Source organism: Drosophila pseudoobscura, chromosome X (assembly GCF_009870125.1).
Source record: "Drosophila pseudoobscura strain MV-25-SWS-2005 chromosome X, UCI_Dpse_MV25, whole genome shotgun sequence".
In the NCBI taxonomy this organism is placed as follows: domain Eukaryota; kingdom Metazoa; phylum Arthropoda; class Insecta; order Diptera; family Drosophilidae; genus Drosophila; species Drosophila pseudoobscura.
In genome coordinates, this window is record NC_046683.1 from 55,333,391 (window position 1) to 55,346,718 (window position 13,328).

A 13,328-nucleotide genomic window follows, 5' to 3' on the forward strand; every position below is an offset into this window, starting at 1 on the left:
TATGTGGTGGAGCCCAAAAGCTCTCTCCGCGCAGCATCTGGAAACTTCAGTGCGACGCAACCGTGATTTTTCACAGTTAACGGTGAAAGCTTGAATCGTGAGGTTGTTGGCGCGCGCATGCTACACGGACTAGAACAGAACGAGGAGCAATACCCACCCACCCACCTCGCCACTGAAGGCACGCCATCCTGTGTTATTTTTTTTTTCCCGGCTCCGCCTTGTAAACAAAAATAACTTTGCTTGTGCGGTGGTGACGGCCGTGGTGGTGGTGTATCAACCCCCAATGGCCACAACGGCAACAAAGGCAACTACAAGGCTCGAGTGGCAAGGGCAATACAGACAGCCAGCCAAGTTTTTCGGGGTTGCAGACAGTTGGCAAACAAGCTGTGAATTCGACTTTAAAAGCCCATAAATATTGAGCAAAAAATACTCGTAAAACCGCAATAGCATTCGTATCTGTATCTGTAACTGTATCTGTGTCTAAGCATCTATCGCGTGGACGTTTCTGTGCATTCAAAATGAGCGATGCAGGCGGCTATCAGAAGCTGCCCCCCGGCTGGGACTGCAAATACGACCAGACAACGGGAAATTGGTAAGCTTCGAGTGCATTCTACATACATACATAGAATATAATTTGTGAATGTACATACATACATATGTATACGACTATGTACCAGCGATGCATGTCATTCCAAACGTCATAAATATTTATGCCTGCATTAAAAAGACTGAAAAAGGAAGATAAATCTGTTTGTGAGTGGAGAAATGTTGTTGTGTTGGTGCGCGCTTTTCCTTGCGTGCCACTAGACGACTGTACCCAGTTTCCCAGCGGGAAATTTAATGGCCTTTCGCTAGGCAACCGTGGCACTTTCGAAGGATATAAAGACTGTAACTGTTGGTTGGAGGGATTCTAAAGTGTCAAGTGGTATGGGGATGCTTCCAGAATGTTATGTTTTACGATATACGGTGTACGATAATGTATTGTTAAGGAGTGCATTGACTGAGAAGAAGTGCTTTTAAAGCAGTATTTCAGTATAATGTACATTAAAGCCCTTTAACAATGAAACATGGAGCTGTTCTGGCACTTTGGAGACATTTTTCCTTTAGAACCACTTCTTGTTTACTTCTCGAAAGTCCTTAAGTGTCAAACACATCTCTTCACGGATACTTGGGGCTACTCAGAAACCCCAATTGGCCTCATTTTTGCATAGCTGCATAAATTGTGTCACTTCCGCATCGTCAGATGCCCACGGGGTGCCTTTGCCTGTGCCGGAGCCGGTGCTGGGTCCGCTGCTTTCTTTGGCGGGCCTTGTGCAATTAAGCAACAAGCCCAAAGACTGACTGTCATATACGTTAATTCAAGTGGCCACTCAGCCAGAGACGACTCCTCGTCTTCTATCCCCATCCCGCACACACACGCACACAGAGCTGCAATCAGAGGCAAGATTGCCTGTCAAATGTGACGACAACGATGAGGATGACGACTGGGCGTCTTTTGGGCGCCTTTTGGCAGCTACTTAGCACGTGCCGGTCTTTAGGAGGAGTCGGAGCTTTACCCTTTGCCCTTTCACCTGTCCACTCCCAAAAGTGCCATCAACTTGTGGATTGAATCCACCACCAGCGAAGCGCCACCGGCTGGCGGCAGAAATCAACCCTTCCATGGCCTGCATCATCGGGAAGCTTTCGACTGTCCCTGGCTGAGGTTGTGGCTGTGGCTGTGGCTGTTGGGAGGGGTCATTCGATGGCCTTTGATTTGCACTTTGCACTTTTGGCGGAAACTTTCTGTGCGGCGGCCTGTTGCAAGCTCATCTGCCATATGATTGTCGTTGCAGCTATTACATAAACTATCTGACAAAGGCCATGCAGCTGGAGGACCCGCGCGGACGCAGTTACAAGCAGCTGCAGAACGAGCGCTGTTCCACCGAGTCGATAGCCTTGCAGGTGAGTTGTGTACAGTTCGTACAGTTCGTAAAGTGCAGTTTATTGATTTTCACCCAAAACACTCGCATTTCCAGCAAATGGTCAGTACGGCACAGACCTCGCACAACAGCTCGCCGTATCACGTCTATCCCAGTAACAGTTTGACGGCTGTCAGGGCCTTTCAGGAGCGCGAGCAGTCCACGCTGCACAATATATCGACGAGTCCGCTGCTGTCGGCCTCCTCCAAGGGACATTTGGTAAGTGACCATGGAATTTCCGCAGGATTCGCCCAATCACAGCTTCCTTTGCTTGCCAGGAAATGTCCTCGCCCCTGCCCTTTCAACGGACCCGCCTGGGTGGTAACATGTCCAGGCGTTCCACCATTCAGGAGACCTCGTTCACCACCCAAACCGAAACGGATGGCGTGGTGGCCAAGATCCAGAACATGTTCCCAACAGCCGGCGAGAACCACATTCGCCTGCTGCTGAAGCGGTAAGACCTCCCATCCGAGCCCCTCCCCGCGCTTTCATGCTAATCCTCCGTAACCACACTAATCTCTCCGTACTTACATCTCTATCTTCTCTCACGCTGCCGCTTCCTGCACCCACCTAACCCCACGCATACGAATCGCCTCCATTATTTTTCCACGCTTACTAACCCCCACTGCAGCTACTACAATCGCGAGGCCGTCGTCATTAGCGCGTTGCAGGTGGAGAAGCATCCGGTTACGATGCCCGGGCCCTTTGTGACGCCACCCGCACAGCGGCATCTGTTCCACAGCAATTCCGCTTTCTATATGACACCACCGGCGCGTCGCCTGGACATGGCGGCTAGTCGGGGCACCTCCCGCACGGCCAGTCCCCTGCCAGGCGGCCGTTTTGGTAGTCTCATGAGCATGCAAAGCGGTGGCCACTTGGCTCAAGTCCTTCCCCCAGGTGCTGTGCCGCCGGCTTTGCATGGATCCCCGCAGTGGCGGAGCTCGCCCAAACCGCACTCGTCGCCCAAAATGAAATTAAGGTGCGCCCGAAAAAGCGTCCAAAGCAGTGGGAGATGGATGAGCCTCCATCTCTGACTGCGCTAGAGTTCCGTTTAGCTAGAAAGAGTTTTAAAAGTGCACATGACCTCTTAAACTAATCTCCTCCCTCGCTGTCCCTTAGATACATGAAGAACATATTTCCCAAGGCGGATGAAATGCTGCTCCTGGACATCCTGGCCAATGCGGACAACAATGTGCAGTTTGCCTCGGAGAAACTGATTTCTTTGGGCTATACGAAGCGGGATATGCAGCAGCCGCACAAGCCCAACAATCGTCCCCCGGAGCAGCCAGGCGGAGATCTGGCCACACAGCACATTCCACTGCGCCCCAAGGAGTACTCCGACGAGGAGAAGGCCAACAGTGAGTGGCGACCACACATTTTATTGGCGTTCAGTCATTTGATTTCTTTCATTTCTATGCTATCCAGTGCAAACGCTGCTGAAAGAGAAGTACCCACAGATTGCCGAGCGCATCATTCTGATGGCCTTGGAGTCGGTGAACTATGCTGAGGATCGGGCCACACAGATACTGCAGATTGTCCAGGACGAGGACGAGCAACGAGACCAAAAGCATGCCGCTGTGCTACCCAAGCAGCTGGATCTGGGGAAGGTCATAGGAGGCGAGCATGTTGATGGTCATGCCACAGACAGGTAGCTTTTCCAGATGGTCACCCGATGGACATCGTCCCGCCCTGCTTTCCCACCCCACCCCACCACACCCCATCCACCTCTCTTTCTCTCTTTGCCCTGCTGCTTTATCCGTTTGTTAATCGATTGCCTATTTTCTCTGTGAACTTTTGTTGCTGCCTTTGAAAAAAACCAAAAATCTGAAACCGAAACTGAATCCCCCGAAATCGAACACACACACTTTTCGCTTGCTTTGCGCGCTGCCACGTCTGCCACCAAACAAACGCCATGCCATCATCCAGCATTCTCACGGTGGTGGTGGAGAGAGCACCCACAACCGTCTGTGCACCGAAGCCACCACACAAGCGCCACATTTTGCCATCCATCAATGTCACAACACCGTCAACGGCCACCACACAGATCATCCTAGATCACCGCCACTATACGCCCACAATGGAGGGGTACAAGGAGGTCAAGGCGGTGGAGGAACAGGAAGGGGAAGAGGAGGCCACGAAGCCCCCAGCCAAGACACTGTCATCCATTTCCAGTGCATCCTCATCGCATTCATATGTCTCACCCGCACAGTCACCCACATTGCAGCCCTGCTACGAACGCCTCACCACCAAGAGCATCCTGGCCCGCGGAGACTGCGGTAGCTTCAATCCAACAACAAACACCAACAGTTACAATAATTTGAAAAGTAGCAATAGCAAGAACTACAACATCAGCGGCTACCTGCATGGCAATTCCCACTGCAATAGCAATGCTAGCTCCTATTCCTCCTATTCAACATCAATGACGTCATCATCGCTGGCATCGGCCAACACCAACTCCAACTCCTCATCCATAGCGAAGGCAATTGAAAGTCGCTCGCGCACCAAAACCGATTCACTGAAGTATGCGTATGCCCATTACCATTACCGTTAACGTTACCGTTTCGCAATTTAAAAAAAACCGATGCGCATGCGTTGTTTTTCGAACTTTTGAATGGAACTCAACTCGCATGCGACGTAGGGAGGCTCCAACTCCAGCTAATCCTAATTTTTTTCATTCGTTTACTTTGGTTTGTCTAGTTTCTTGATGAATGTGTAATCCTAATGTACTATTCTCTAGAATTATCATTATTATTTGCTGTCAAATGGCTTTAAAGAAGGTTTCCCTCTCCCCAACAGACATCGACAGCAATCCACGACATTTGGAAACACCCATAACTCGGATTCCTCAGAGTTTCAATCCATAATCGAACGCATGGCCACCCTGGGAGCCAATTCTCAGCTCACCAAAGGAGCAGATGAAAACCTACTATTGTAAGTGCCCCCAAAGCATACATCAATATATAGTCCATTCTCATGGGTTTCTTCTCTCAGAGCTGACTACGTCACCTGGAATGGTCCCAATACAACGCTCATCCACAAGCAGCCCACCCAAGGACCCGATGCCAGTCTGTTGAGCGAACGCACCTACAAGACAACCGGCAGGAACACGGAATTGTGCAAGGGAGCCAAGGCGGGACTGGCCAAGGGCAGCATTTATGCCCAGGGAAGAAATAAAAGTCCCAACATCAAATGCAACTAGACCGGCGGACCGGACAGTCTCCTCTAGAGTGCCAAAAAGCAGGGAGAAGACATTTAATCAATAGCAATGCACAACACCCTCCAGAAACTCAGACTAATCTTTTGTATGTGTCGTGAAAAATTTTCGCTCTACTTGTTCCCCCTATGTATACCCACACCAAACACATTCCATCCAAGCTCCACTTTTTTTTTTAGTATAAAACTATTGATACTCTGAAAATAAATTGATATTAAAAAAAAGAAAACTAGCAAACTATCTTATTCATATGCTATGCCTAACTGGTTAGGTTTATGATACAGAAAAGCAGAAATGGGCGGACTTGGACTTAGACTTCGTCTTCATTGAGGAGCATGTTGGGGATTCCGTCGGTGATGGGGAAGATTCGCCCCGTCTCAGGGCACTCCAACTGGCCCTCCAGCACGTCGATTTCGAAGAGAAGATGGTGCAGCTTCTGCAGAAGCTGTTCGTTGTCGACTATACTCTCTGGCTGCACAGCGGGTATGTCTTCAGCAAGTTCCGCCTGAGGGAAAATTTTGACAATGAAAACTATACGCATACATATGTATATACGCAATGCCACATTTCGCACTTACCACCTGTGCGGCTCCATAGACAGCAGACCAGTCCAGCTTGGGCAGAAGGCGCTCCACAAATGTGGGGTTAAATTCAGTCTCCACTAGTTCCTTTTTGCTAATCTATATACAAAACCATAATTCCATGAAACAATCAATACGAGGCACGCAAGATTCCAGCACTTACCGTCAGTTTCAGGGGAAAGCCAACTTTTACGCCCTTAATGGCCATCGATGTAAGGAAATTGTATGTGCTGAGTTTCATTTTAGAGCTGCGAATCGTCGATTTTTTCGTTTAGAGTGAAATTTATTGTATTTTCAAAAAGAAATAAAGCGGCACGCGCACGTTTTGCTGCTTCTTGGCTCTTTTGACATTCACTGGGAAGCGCAGACACAACAGCTGTTTGCTTGTCGTTTGTTTTGTTTGCCCATTTTCGCTAACCTTTTTTTGTTTGACCTATTTTGCTACAACCTTCTTTTACGCAAAATCCAAGAAAATCAAGTATTAAGAATAAACTAGTTAAGTAGAAAAAGAATTTATCAATCGTAAAAAATTATGTGGGCATGGCTAAATGGTCTATATAGCTAGTAATATTCCACGGAATATCAAAAACGAGGAATATGTAAAATAAACCTTGAATTCGTCAGTATATTTACGGTATATTTTTAAAATTTGACGGTATATTTTGGTATATTTCTGATGGTCGGACGGTATATTTTAACGATAAGTCCGCGTTCACACTGATCTTCACCCAACTGCTGCAATTTAATAGTTTTTAGGAGTTTCTAGATGTAATTAAAGTTCCAATACTTGCTAAAACAGTGACACAGAGCAGAATAAACGAGTTAAGGCTAGAAATGGAGGATATATTCCACTGGTGCCGCGAGGGCAACTCAATTCAAGTGCGCCTCTGGCTGGACGAGACGGAACATGACATGAATCTGGGGTAAAAAGAAACAAATAACTGTTGAATGCTTTCTCATTTGATGCGAAACACTAAAAATAATGAATTTCCATGCGGGCATATGCCTTCCGATGGAATTTAAAGTTACTCATCCACTTATGGGCCCTATATAATGGCAGCCATTCAAGAGTCTAGCAGTGACGTCATGATTTATTCTTGCGTTGTGTAAACAGACCGAAGCGCATACATATGAAAAAGCAACAACAAATCGAAGGCGTCGCCAGCATAAAACCTGCTTCCCACACAATTTATATTTATATTTATATTGACTTTCCTTCCAGAGACGACCATGGCTTCAGTCCTCTGCACTGGGTGGCCAAGGAGGGACACGCCAAGCTGGTGGAGACCCTGTTGCAGCGCGGCGCCCGTGTTAATGCCACCAATATGGGGGATGACATCCCACTCCATTTGGCTGCCGCTCACGGTCATCGTGATGTTGTCCAGATGGTGAGCAGTAGAAAAAAACATTCAAACAGTGCAATCTGAACATACTGAATCTCCCTTTTAGTTGTTGCGTGAAAAGTCGGATGTGAATGCTGTAAATGAGCACGGCAACACGCCTCTGCACTATGCCTGCTTCTGGGGCTATGACATGATCTGCGAGGATCTGCTCAGTGCTGGGGCGCTGGTCTCTATTGCCAATAAGGACGGGCACACCCCCGTTGACAAGGCTAAGCCGAGTCTGGGCAAGCGTATGCAGGACTTGGCCGAGAAGAATGGCCAGGAAATGAAGGTCATAAGCTTCAAGGAGCAAAGCTGGCAGGGCATGAAAACTAGGTCGCGAGATGCGACGCTCTCGCGCTTCAAGGGCATCAGCATGGGCGACTTGGATCTGCACACCAAGCTCTCGGTGACTGCCTCGGGCGAGACCTGGAGGGGACGCTGGCAAAAGAACGATGTGGTAGCCAAGATTCTGGGCGTGCGTCAGTGCACGCCGCGCATATCGCGCGACTTTAACGAGGAGTTTCCCAAGCTGCGCATCTTCTCGCATCCAAACATTTTACCCATTATCGGAGCCTGCAATTCGCCTCCCAATCTGGTGGTGATTAGCCAGGTAAGTCTGTGTACTTTGCCATTATGCTGAAGGATAATTCGTTTTTTTTTAGTATATGCCACGGTCATCGCTCTTCAATTTGCTGCATGGAGCCACCGGCGTGGTGGTGGACACCAGCCAGGCGGTCAGCTTTGCTCTGGATATTGCCCGCGGCATGGCCTTTCTCCATTCGCTGGAGAGGATCATACCCACATATCATCTGAACAGCCATCATGTAATGATCGATGAGGATCTGACGGCACGGATCAACATGGGCGATGCCAAGTTCTCGTTCCAGGAGAAGGGACGCATCTACCAGCCAGCATGGATGTCGCCAGAGGCGCTGCAGCGCAAGCCAGCGGACCGTAATTGGGAGGCCTCCGATATGTGGAGCTTTGCCATACTCATCTGGGAGCTGACCACGCGTGAGGTGCCCTTCGCCGAGTGGTCGCCCATGGAGTGCGGCATGAAGATAGCCCTGGAGGGACTGCGAGTTAAAATTCCACCAGGCACCTCTTCCCACATGTCGAAACTAATCTCGATCTGCATGAACGAGGATCCGGGCAAGCGGCCCAAGTTCGACATGGTTGTGCCTATTCTGGAGAAGATGAAGCGTTGAATTGCAGCAGCGATTAATAAGCCAAAATGTGCCTTGTCTGCAACGTGTTTTGCCAACTAATTTTAATACCACTTTGTGTTAACTTGTCTAACTGAACTTAACCGAAACTCGAACCGAAAGCAGCCGAGCGCAATCCCCTTTACGGCTACCGTTTCCCTTGTATTCTCTGTCTAGAATTTATGTTTACTGTGTCTCACCTTCGTTTCTTATGATTTTCCATGATGTTCTCTGTCCGAGTGCTCGATTTTATCGTACATTTTAAGTTCGATGAATGTTAGGATCGTATTTATACAGAATTATATTTGTTACTAATTTTTTTTTTAATAAATGATGTATGTACCTACGAAAAGGCGGTACAACGTTTTTACCGAACACCGTCTCCCGGGTGCGTACAGCTTTTCCCTCGAAAGCTTTTTCCACTGACGAGCAAAACAACTGAAGCTTTCTGCCTGCATTGTGGAGTGGTGTGGAGTAAAGTGGGGGTGCGGTACGGTCGGGTAACGTGAGCAAAACGTCCCTGACCTGGTTTCAATTTCATGCACGCGATTTTGTGCAGCTCGCGTGGGCAGAGACAGAGACAGAGGCAGACCGCGAGGCGATGTGGCAGAGCGCCGGCGTGAGAATCTCCCTCAAAGAGCGCCAGAAAATGGTGTCTCTGATGTGGAAAATAAAAGTATTTCTCTAAAATGCCTTTTTGTATTTTGCATTAAAATATAAATTTTTGTATTGTCCTTCATAATCTGTTTGAAAATTCCCAGTTATATGACATCCCTCATTTATGCTTCCAAAGATATGGCTCGACTCTCTTTTGGCCCGGCTCTCACCGGCTTTGGGGCTCGGCTCTCTGTTTATGTTTTTGCGGCACCATTTCATTTGGGGCTGCTGCTGTCTTTGTTGCTGTTTTTGCCGCTGCCGCTGCCACTGCGCTGCCATTGCTGTTGCGGCAAGCTTGCACCGAGCCATGTGATTGTTTTGTTGGTACATCCTGTGCCATAGCCAGTGGCTGCCCTCCCTGTTATTGTTGCTGCTGCTGCTGCTGCAGCTTTAAAAAGTTTTCCTGTTTTTTTTTTGTTTTGTTGTTTTGCTGCATTTTGTTGTCGCCGTCGTCCTGTCGCTGTCGCTGGCGCTGTCGTACGACCAGGACGTGGTCGTAGTCGTAGTCGTCGGTACTTTTCGGGCCCAGAGGCTGGTCGGTCGCTCGGTCGCCCCACAGACGCAGAGACAGGCAACAGCAGAACTGCAGCTGCAGTGTCCAAAAGCCGATTTACAGTTTTCCATGCCAGTTATGACGGCAGCCAGCCAAACGGCAACAGCATTTCCGCAATGGCAAAGGAACCCAAAGACAATTAATTCCAGTGAAGGGAAGAAACGTGCGGAGAACTAATTAAAAATCACTACAAATATTTAAAAGCTTTAAATAATTAACTAAAACAACACAAACTCAGACGCATACACACACACAAACACATGCAGGAAAGGAAGTGAAAAATTCCATGGCATCTTTTAGGCGTTGCGTGTAAGAGATTTCTCGAACAGATTCGGGATTGCGTTCTGTGGCTAAAAAGAAGAGTTTTTTTTTGGTGCCAGAACTTGAGTGAGAGCAGCTGCTTAAATGTATTTTAGTGATTGCACACAACAACAGCCAGCCCCTTGGAGGGCCGGCAATCCATGGAGTATTCAAACACAACGGGTTTGAATCACATTGACCAGGAGCGGAATCGAAATCGGGATCGGAATCGGGATCGGGAACAGCACCAACAGCAGCAGCAAACCAGGTTAATATTTATAAATAGTCCACGTACATCCCACATACTCGCAGCGGTGGGTGACCGTGTCTGACCGGGGGTGTCCGAGGGTTGTGTGCTCCAATTTGCAGCCACACCTGAGCCAAAAGGGGGCAACTTTTCAGGCTTTCACTTTTAGTCTCATTTTTATTTCAATTAACCATACAATTGCCCGGGCAGTCCACCGGCAGGGAGCACACGCACACAAAGGATGCTGGAGGAGCAGGACCAAGTAGGCTGGCTGCCTGGCTGCCTGCCTGACTGCCACATCATTTCAAATGAAAAGTTTCCATCAACAGCAGGGCCACAGTTTGCTGCAGTTACTCCATCATTCATTTGGCTGACGAGTGAGCCACTAACCTACTTCCTTCCACACACAAAAGCCGCAGCAGATGCGGCACCTACCAGCTACCAGCTACTGGCACTGGCACTGCCACTGATGCTGCTGTGTTGTGGTTATTGTCGCTGCAGCTCATGCTGCCGGCATGCCACTGCCACGCCCACACAATAGCAGGCAGGCAGGGAGGCAGGCAGGCAGGCGGTAGGCTTGATGCTGGAGGCTGGCGTCTGTTCAAATGACGTTGGCGTTGATGAGTGAAAATGGGAAAATTACAAAAAAGGAGAAGCAGGAGGAGGAGAAAGAGGTGGAGGTATAACAAATGATGAGATTTATTTTGCAGCTAGCGGAACGTGCGCGTCTCTTGTCTCCGCACCCATCTCTGTCTCTGTCTCTATCTCTAGCTCTTTCTCTAAGCGATCGATGGTTGCCTGCATAAATCAAAAGTTCCATTTTGCAGATTTCAGCACAAAGGAACACCACAGGCACCAGAGGCTCCAGAGGCACAAGCAAACAGAGAGGCAGAGAGGCAGAGAAAGACACAGAGAACGAGAGAAAATGGAAAAGGGCTTCTTGCCAAACTAAAATGCCACATGGGCAAATATTTCACTTGTGCTTTCGAGCGGCGCATTGAAAAGCGAAAATATTGTGACAATACAAGCGGCAACAACCACAGCAGCAACTGCCAGAAGCAACAACAAATGGCAGTACGGCCACTGCAACAGCAGCCTCAAGTGGAAGTGCTCGGTCTAGCACTCGACTGAAGTGCATAACAACGTGGAAATATTGTAAAAGCAAACTACAAGCGAAGGAACAGGCAAAGGCACAAGCAGAGGCAGAGGCACGGAGGCATAGAGACAGATACGGATAGAGATACAGATACAGAGACAGCATCTGCTTGAACATGTCCTGGGAGGCCACAAAGTGGGCAAAAAAAGAGCATGTGGAAGTAGGAGTAGGAGCAGGAGCAGGAGCAGGGAGCAGGGAGCAGCAAAGAAGTAGCATGATGCCACATGCAAAGCATCTATTGATTTTCATCCCCTGAGAGTGCCACAGAGGCTTCGGCTTCGGCTTTGACTTTCTTTCGGTGGCGTATGAGTAATACCCGTGCGTATACTTGATTTATCCGACTTACAAAAGCCATCACATAATCGGCATTAGAGGGGAAATGTGTTGCTCTCGAGCTCTCGACCTCCGTTTTAGCTGTGAGGGCAATACATCTCGAGATTTCCATAAAACTTTTCAACTTAAAGGAAAGGCTCTCCGGCCAGGAAATGGCTCTTAAATTTCAAGCACAGCCACACAGCAAGAAGACTATCGATCAAAGTGGGGAGTGGGGTGGACTGTGGCTCAAGTGCCAGCCCCCGCCAGGAACCGCCAGCCAACGACGTTGATATTCAATAAATTCTGGCCCGAGCCGGACTAGGGAAAATGGCCAATTACGAGGCAAAACGAGTTAAGAATTGTGCCAGCAGAGAGATGGCCAATACAGGGGCTCTCTCTCGCTCTCTCGCTCTCCCCCTTTCTCCCCTCTCTCCTTCTCGTGCCCCTTCTTGCTATCTCTTTGGGAATGAATGGCCATAGCCTCCTGCACTTAACATGAATGGCCATTTTTCCAATCAATTACGTAAAGGCGAGAGGAAGGGGAGGGTCTGGGGGTGGTGTTTTGAAGCAGAATAAGTAGAAGACGTGCAAGGAAAATAAATAAGGGAGCGGAATGCCTTTGCATCGGCCCGGCATTGGGGGTCGTTAGTGATGGCAGGAGGAGCCTTGAGCTAACGATAATTACTTGAATTTTTAAGCAACTTTACGGTTCTCCTGTTAGCAATTACCTTTGACATTGACATTGAGGCAATTAGAGCAGCAAATATGTATATATATATTTAATATTTTAAATACATATAGTATATCGTGATGTACTTACAGACTGCCCGTTGTCATTGGGAGCTACTTCAAGATTGAATCCCCAACTGGATCGACATCATCCGCAGCAGCAGCAGCAGCCACAGCCACAGCTTTGGGTAGCCAGCGTTGCCTGAATACGCCCCCAACCACGCCCAGCAGCCCACTGAGAGAGGCGCCCCAGAGCCCCTCGGACGGCCACATCTCCTCGCTGAGCTCACATTCCGGCTCGGGATGCAGTGATATCCTATTGGGTAAGCCACAACCCCATTCTCGAAGCGAATCTGTTATTTATAGTTGCCCACGAACCAGATCATGACCCAGGAACAAAGAAATGCAAACGAATTGTAGCATTTTATTGAGGTTGCTGACATTCAACCGAACAATGCCTTTCCCTTCTCCCTTCTCCCTCCTCTTCTACTTCTCCTTGTCTTGCGCCTCCGCCGCCGCCTACTATGCCAGGGGCAGAGCTGCAGTTGGTTTGGTTTACTTTACATGCCACAAACACGCGCATAGAGTCGCAAAGTGTTGGGCAGGAATGCCAGGCTGCCACAATTTGTGGCAGTTGGGCTGCTCTGACGTTTATAGGGCTACCTCTTCGCATTCCGCATTCTCTATTCATTTCCTGGCATTCCGCTCGTAATGCTCAAAGGGAGGGAGGGGTTAGACTTTGACTTCCAGTAGCACTTAAATTTCAACCTTATTTGAGCTGTTTGGGGCTTGGAACATTTCCACCCATTGAATCCATTGAAACCATTGAATCCAGTGCCATTTCAAGTGATAATTTCTAACGCTCACTCCGCCAGTTTGTTTACCAGTCCAGTGCTATCAGAATCAGTCGTCGGGCCTCGGCAACTGGCCGCAAATGTTGCCAGCAGAAGGAAAAATGTGCAAAGTAAACAGAAATCACATTCAAGAGTATCTATAATCTTAGAGACTACACTGACAAAAATTTACAT

The 13,328-nt window shown here is 48.5% G+C and overlaps 4 protein-coding genes across 7 annotated transcripts in view; 3 read left to right on the top strand and 1 right to left on the bottom strand.

The window, feature by feature from the left end:
- Positions 1-49: 49 nt before the first annotated feature.
- LOC4813708 (uncharacterized) lies at positions 50-5,396 on the top strand. 4 transcript variants are annotated; one of them, XM_001354032.4, is made up of 10 exons: positions 50-592; positions 1,833-1,941; positions 2,016-2,177; positions 2,237-2,412; positions 2,590-2,937; positions 3,078-3,316; positions 3,384-3,606; positions 3,885-4,478; positions 4,755-4,889; positions 4,950-5,396. In XM_001354032.4, the coding sequence occupies exons 1-10, from the start codon at positions 519-521 to the stop codon at positions 5,155-5,157; spliced, it is 2,268 nt and encodes a 755-aa protein (XP_001354068.3). In that variant the 5' UTR covers positions 50-518; the 3' UTR covers positions 5,158-5,396. The 4 variants fall into 4 exon arrangements, with proteins under 4 accessions (XP_001354068.3, XP_015043462.2, XP_015043460.2 ...); XM_015187976.2 differs by lacking the exon at positions 2,590-2,937; XM_015187974.2 differs by lacking the exon at positions 3,885-4,478 and having other exon boundaries at positions 51-592.
- Trmt112 (tRNA methyltransferase subunit 11-2) lies at positions 5,330-6,123 on the bottom strand. Its single transcript, XM_001354033.4, has 3 exons — positions 5,917-6,123; positions 5,751-5,852; positions 5,330-5,677 (listed from the first exon to the last, which is right to left on the bottom strand). Exons 1-3 carry the CDS (start codon positions 5,992-5,994, stop codon positions 5,483-5,485), a joined length of 375 nt encoding a protein of 124 aa, XP_001354069.1. The 5' UTR covers positions 5,995-6,123; the 3' UTR covers positions 5,330-5,482.
- A 300-nt stretch (positions 6,124-6,423) lies between these two features.
- Positions 6,424-8,725, top strand: Ilk (integrin linked kinase). The gene is made up of 4 exons (XM_001354034.4): positions 6,424-6,676; positions 6,976-7,141; positions 7,203-7,748; positions 7,801-8,725. The coding sequence occupies exons 1-4, from the start codon at positions 6,588-6,590 to the stop codon at positions 8,344-8,346; spliced, it is 1,347 nt and encodes a 448-aa protein (XP_001354070.1). The 5' UTR covers positions 6,424-6,587; the 3' UTR covers positions 8,347-8,725.
- Positions 8,726-9,999: 1,274 nt separating this feature from the next.
- Eip78C (Ecdysone-induced protein 78C) overlaps positions 10,000-13,328 on the top strand; it is a 39,788-nt gene continuing 36,459 nt past the window's right edge. The window contains exons 1-2 of the mRNA XM_033384095.1: positions 10,000-10,121; positions 12,394-12,472. Of these exons, the coding sequence (XP_033239986.1) occupies positions 10,015-10,121; positions 12,394-12,472 (186 nt within the window). The 5' untranslated portion in view covers positions 10,000-10,014. The remainder of the gene's footprint in view (positions 10,122-12,393; positions 12,473-13,328) is intronic.

What these genes read in the sequence shown, in the direction of transcription:
- LOC4813708 (XM_001354032.4), top strand. Translation starts at nt 519, where the DNA reads ATGAGCGATGCAGGCGGCTATCAGAAGCTGCCCCCCGGCTGGGACTGC. An exon ending in TCGCCCAAAATGAAATTAAG is followed by an intron (nt 2,938 to 3,077) that starts GTGCGCCCGAAA and finishes GCTGTCCCTTAG; the next exon opens with ATACATGAAGAACATATTTC. An exon ending in GATGGTCATGCCACAGACAG is followed by an intron (nt 3,607 to 3,884) that starts GTAGCTTTTCCA and finishes GCCATCATCCAG; the next exon opens with CATTCTCACGGTGGTGGTGG.
- Trmt112 (XM_001354033.4), bottom strand. Translation starts at nt 5,994, where the DNA reads ATGAAACTCAGCACATACAATTTCCTTACATCGATGGCCATTAAGGGC. An exon ending in GCTTTCCCCTGAAACTGACG is followed by an intron (nt 5,853 to 5,916) that starts GTAAGTGCTGGA and finishes TTTTGTATATAG; the next exon opens with ATTAGCAAAAAGGAACTAGT. An exon ending in TCTATGGAGCCGCACAGGTG is followed by an intron (nt 5,678 to 5,750) that starts GTAAGTGCGAAA and finishes ATTTTCCCTCAG; the next exon opens with GCGGAACTTGCTGAAGACAT.
- Ilk (XM_001354034.4), top strand. Translation starts at nt 6,588, where the DNA reads ATGGAGGATATATTCCACTGGTGCCGCGAGGGCAACTCAATTCAAGTG. An exon ending in GAACATGACATGAATCTGGG is followed by an intron (nt 6,677 to 6,975) that starts GTAAAAAGAAAC and finishes CTTTCCTTCCAG; the next exon opens with AGACGACCATGGCTTCAGTC. An exon ending in ATCGTGATGTTGTCCAGATG is followed by an intron (nt 7,142 to 7,202) that starts GTGAGCAGTAGA and finishes TCTCCCTTTTAG; the next exon opens with TTGTTGCGTGAAAAGTCGGA.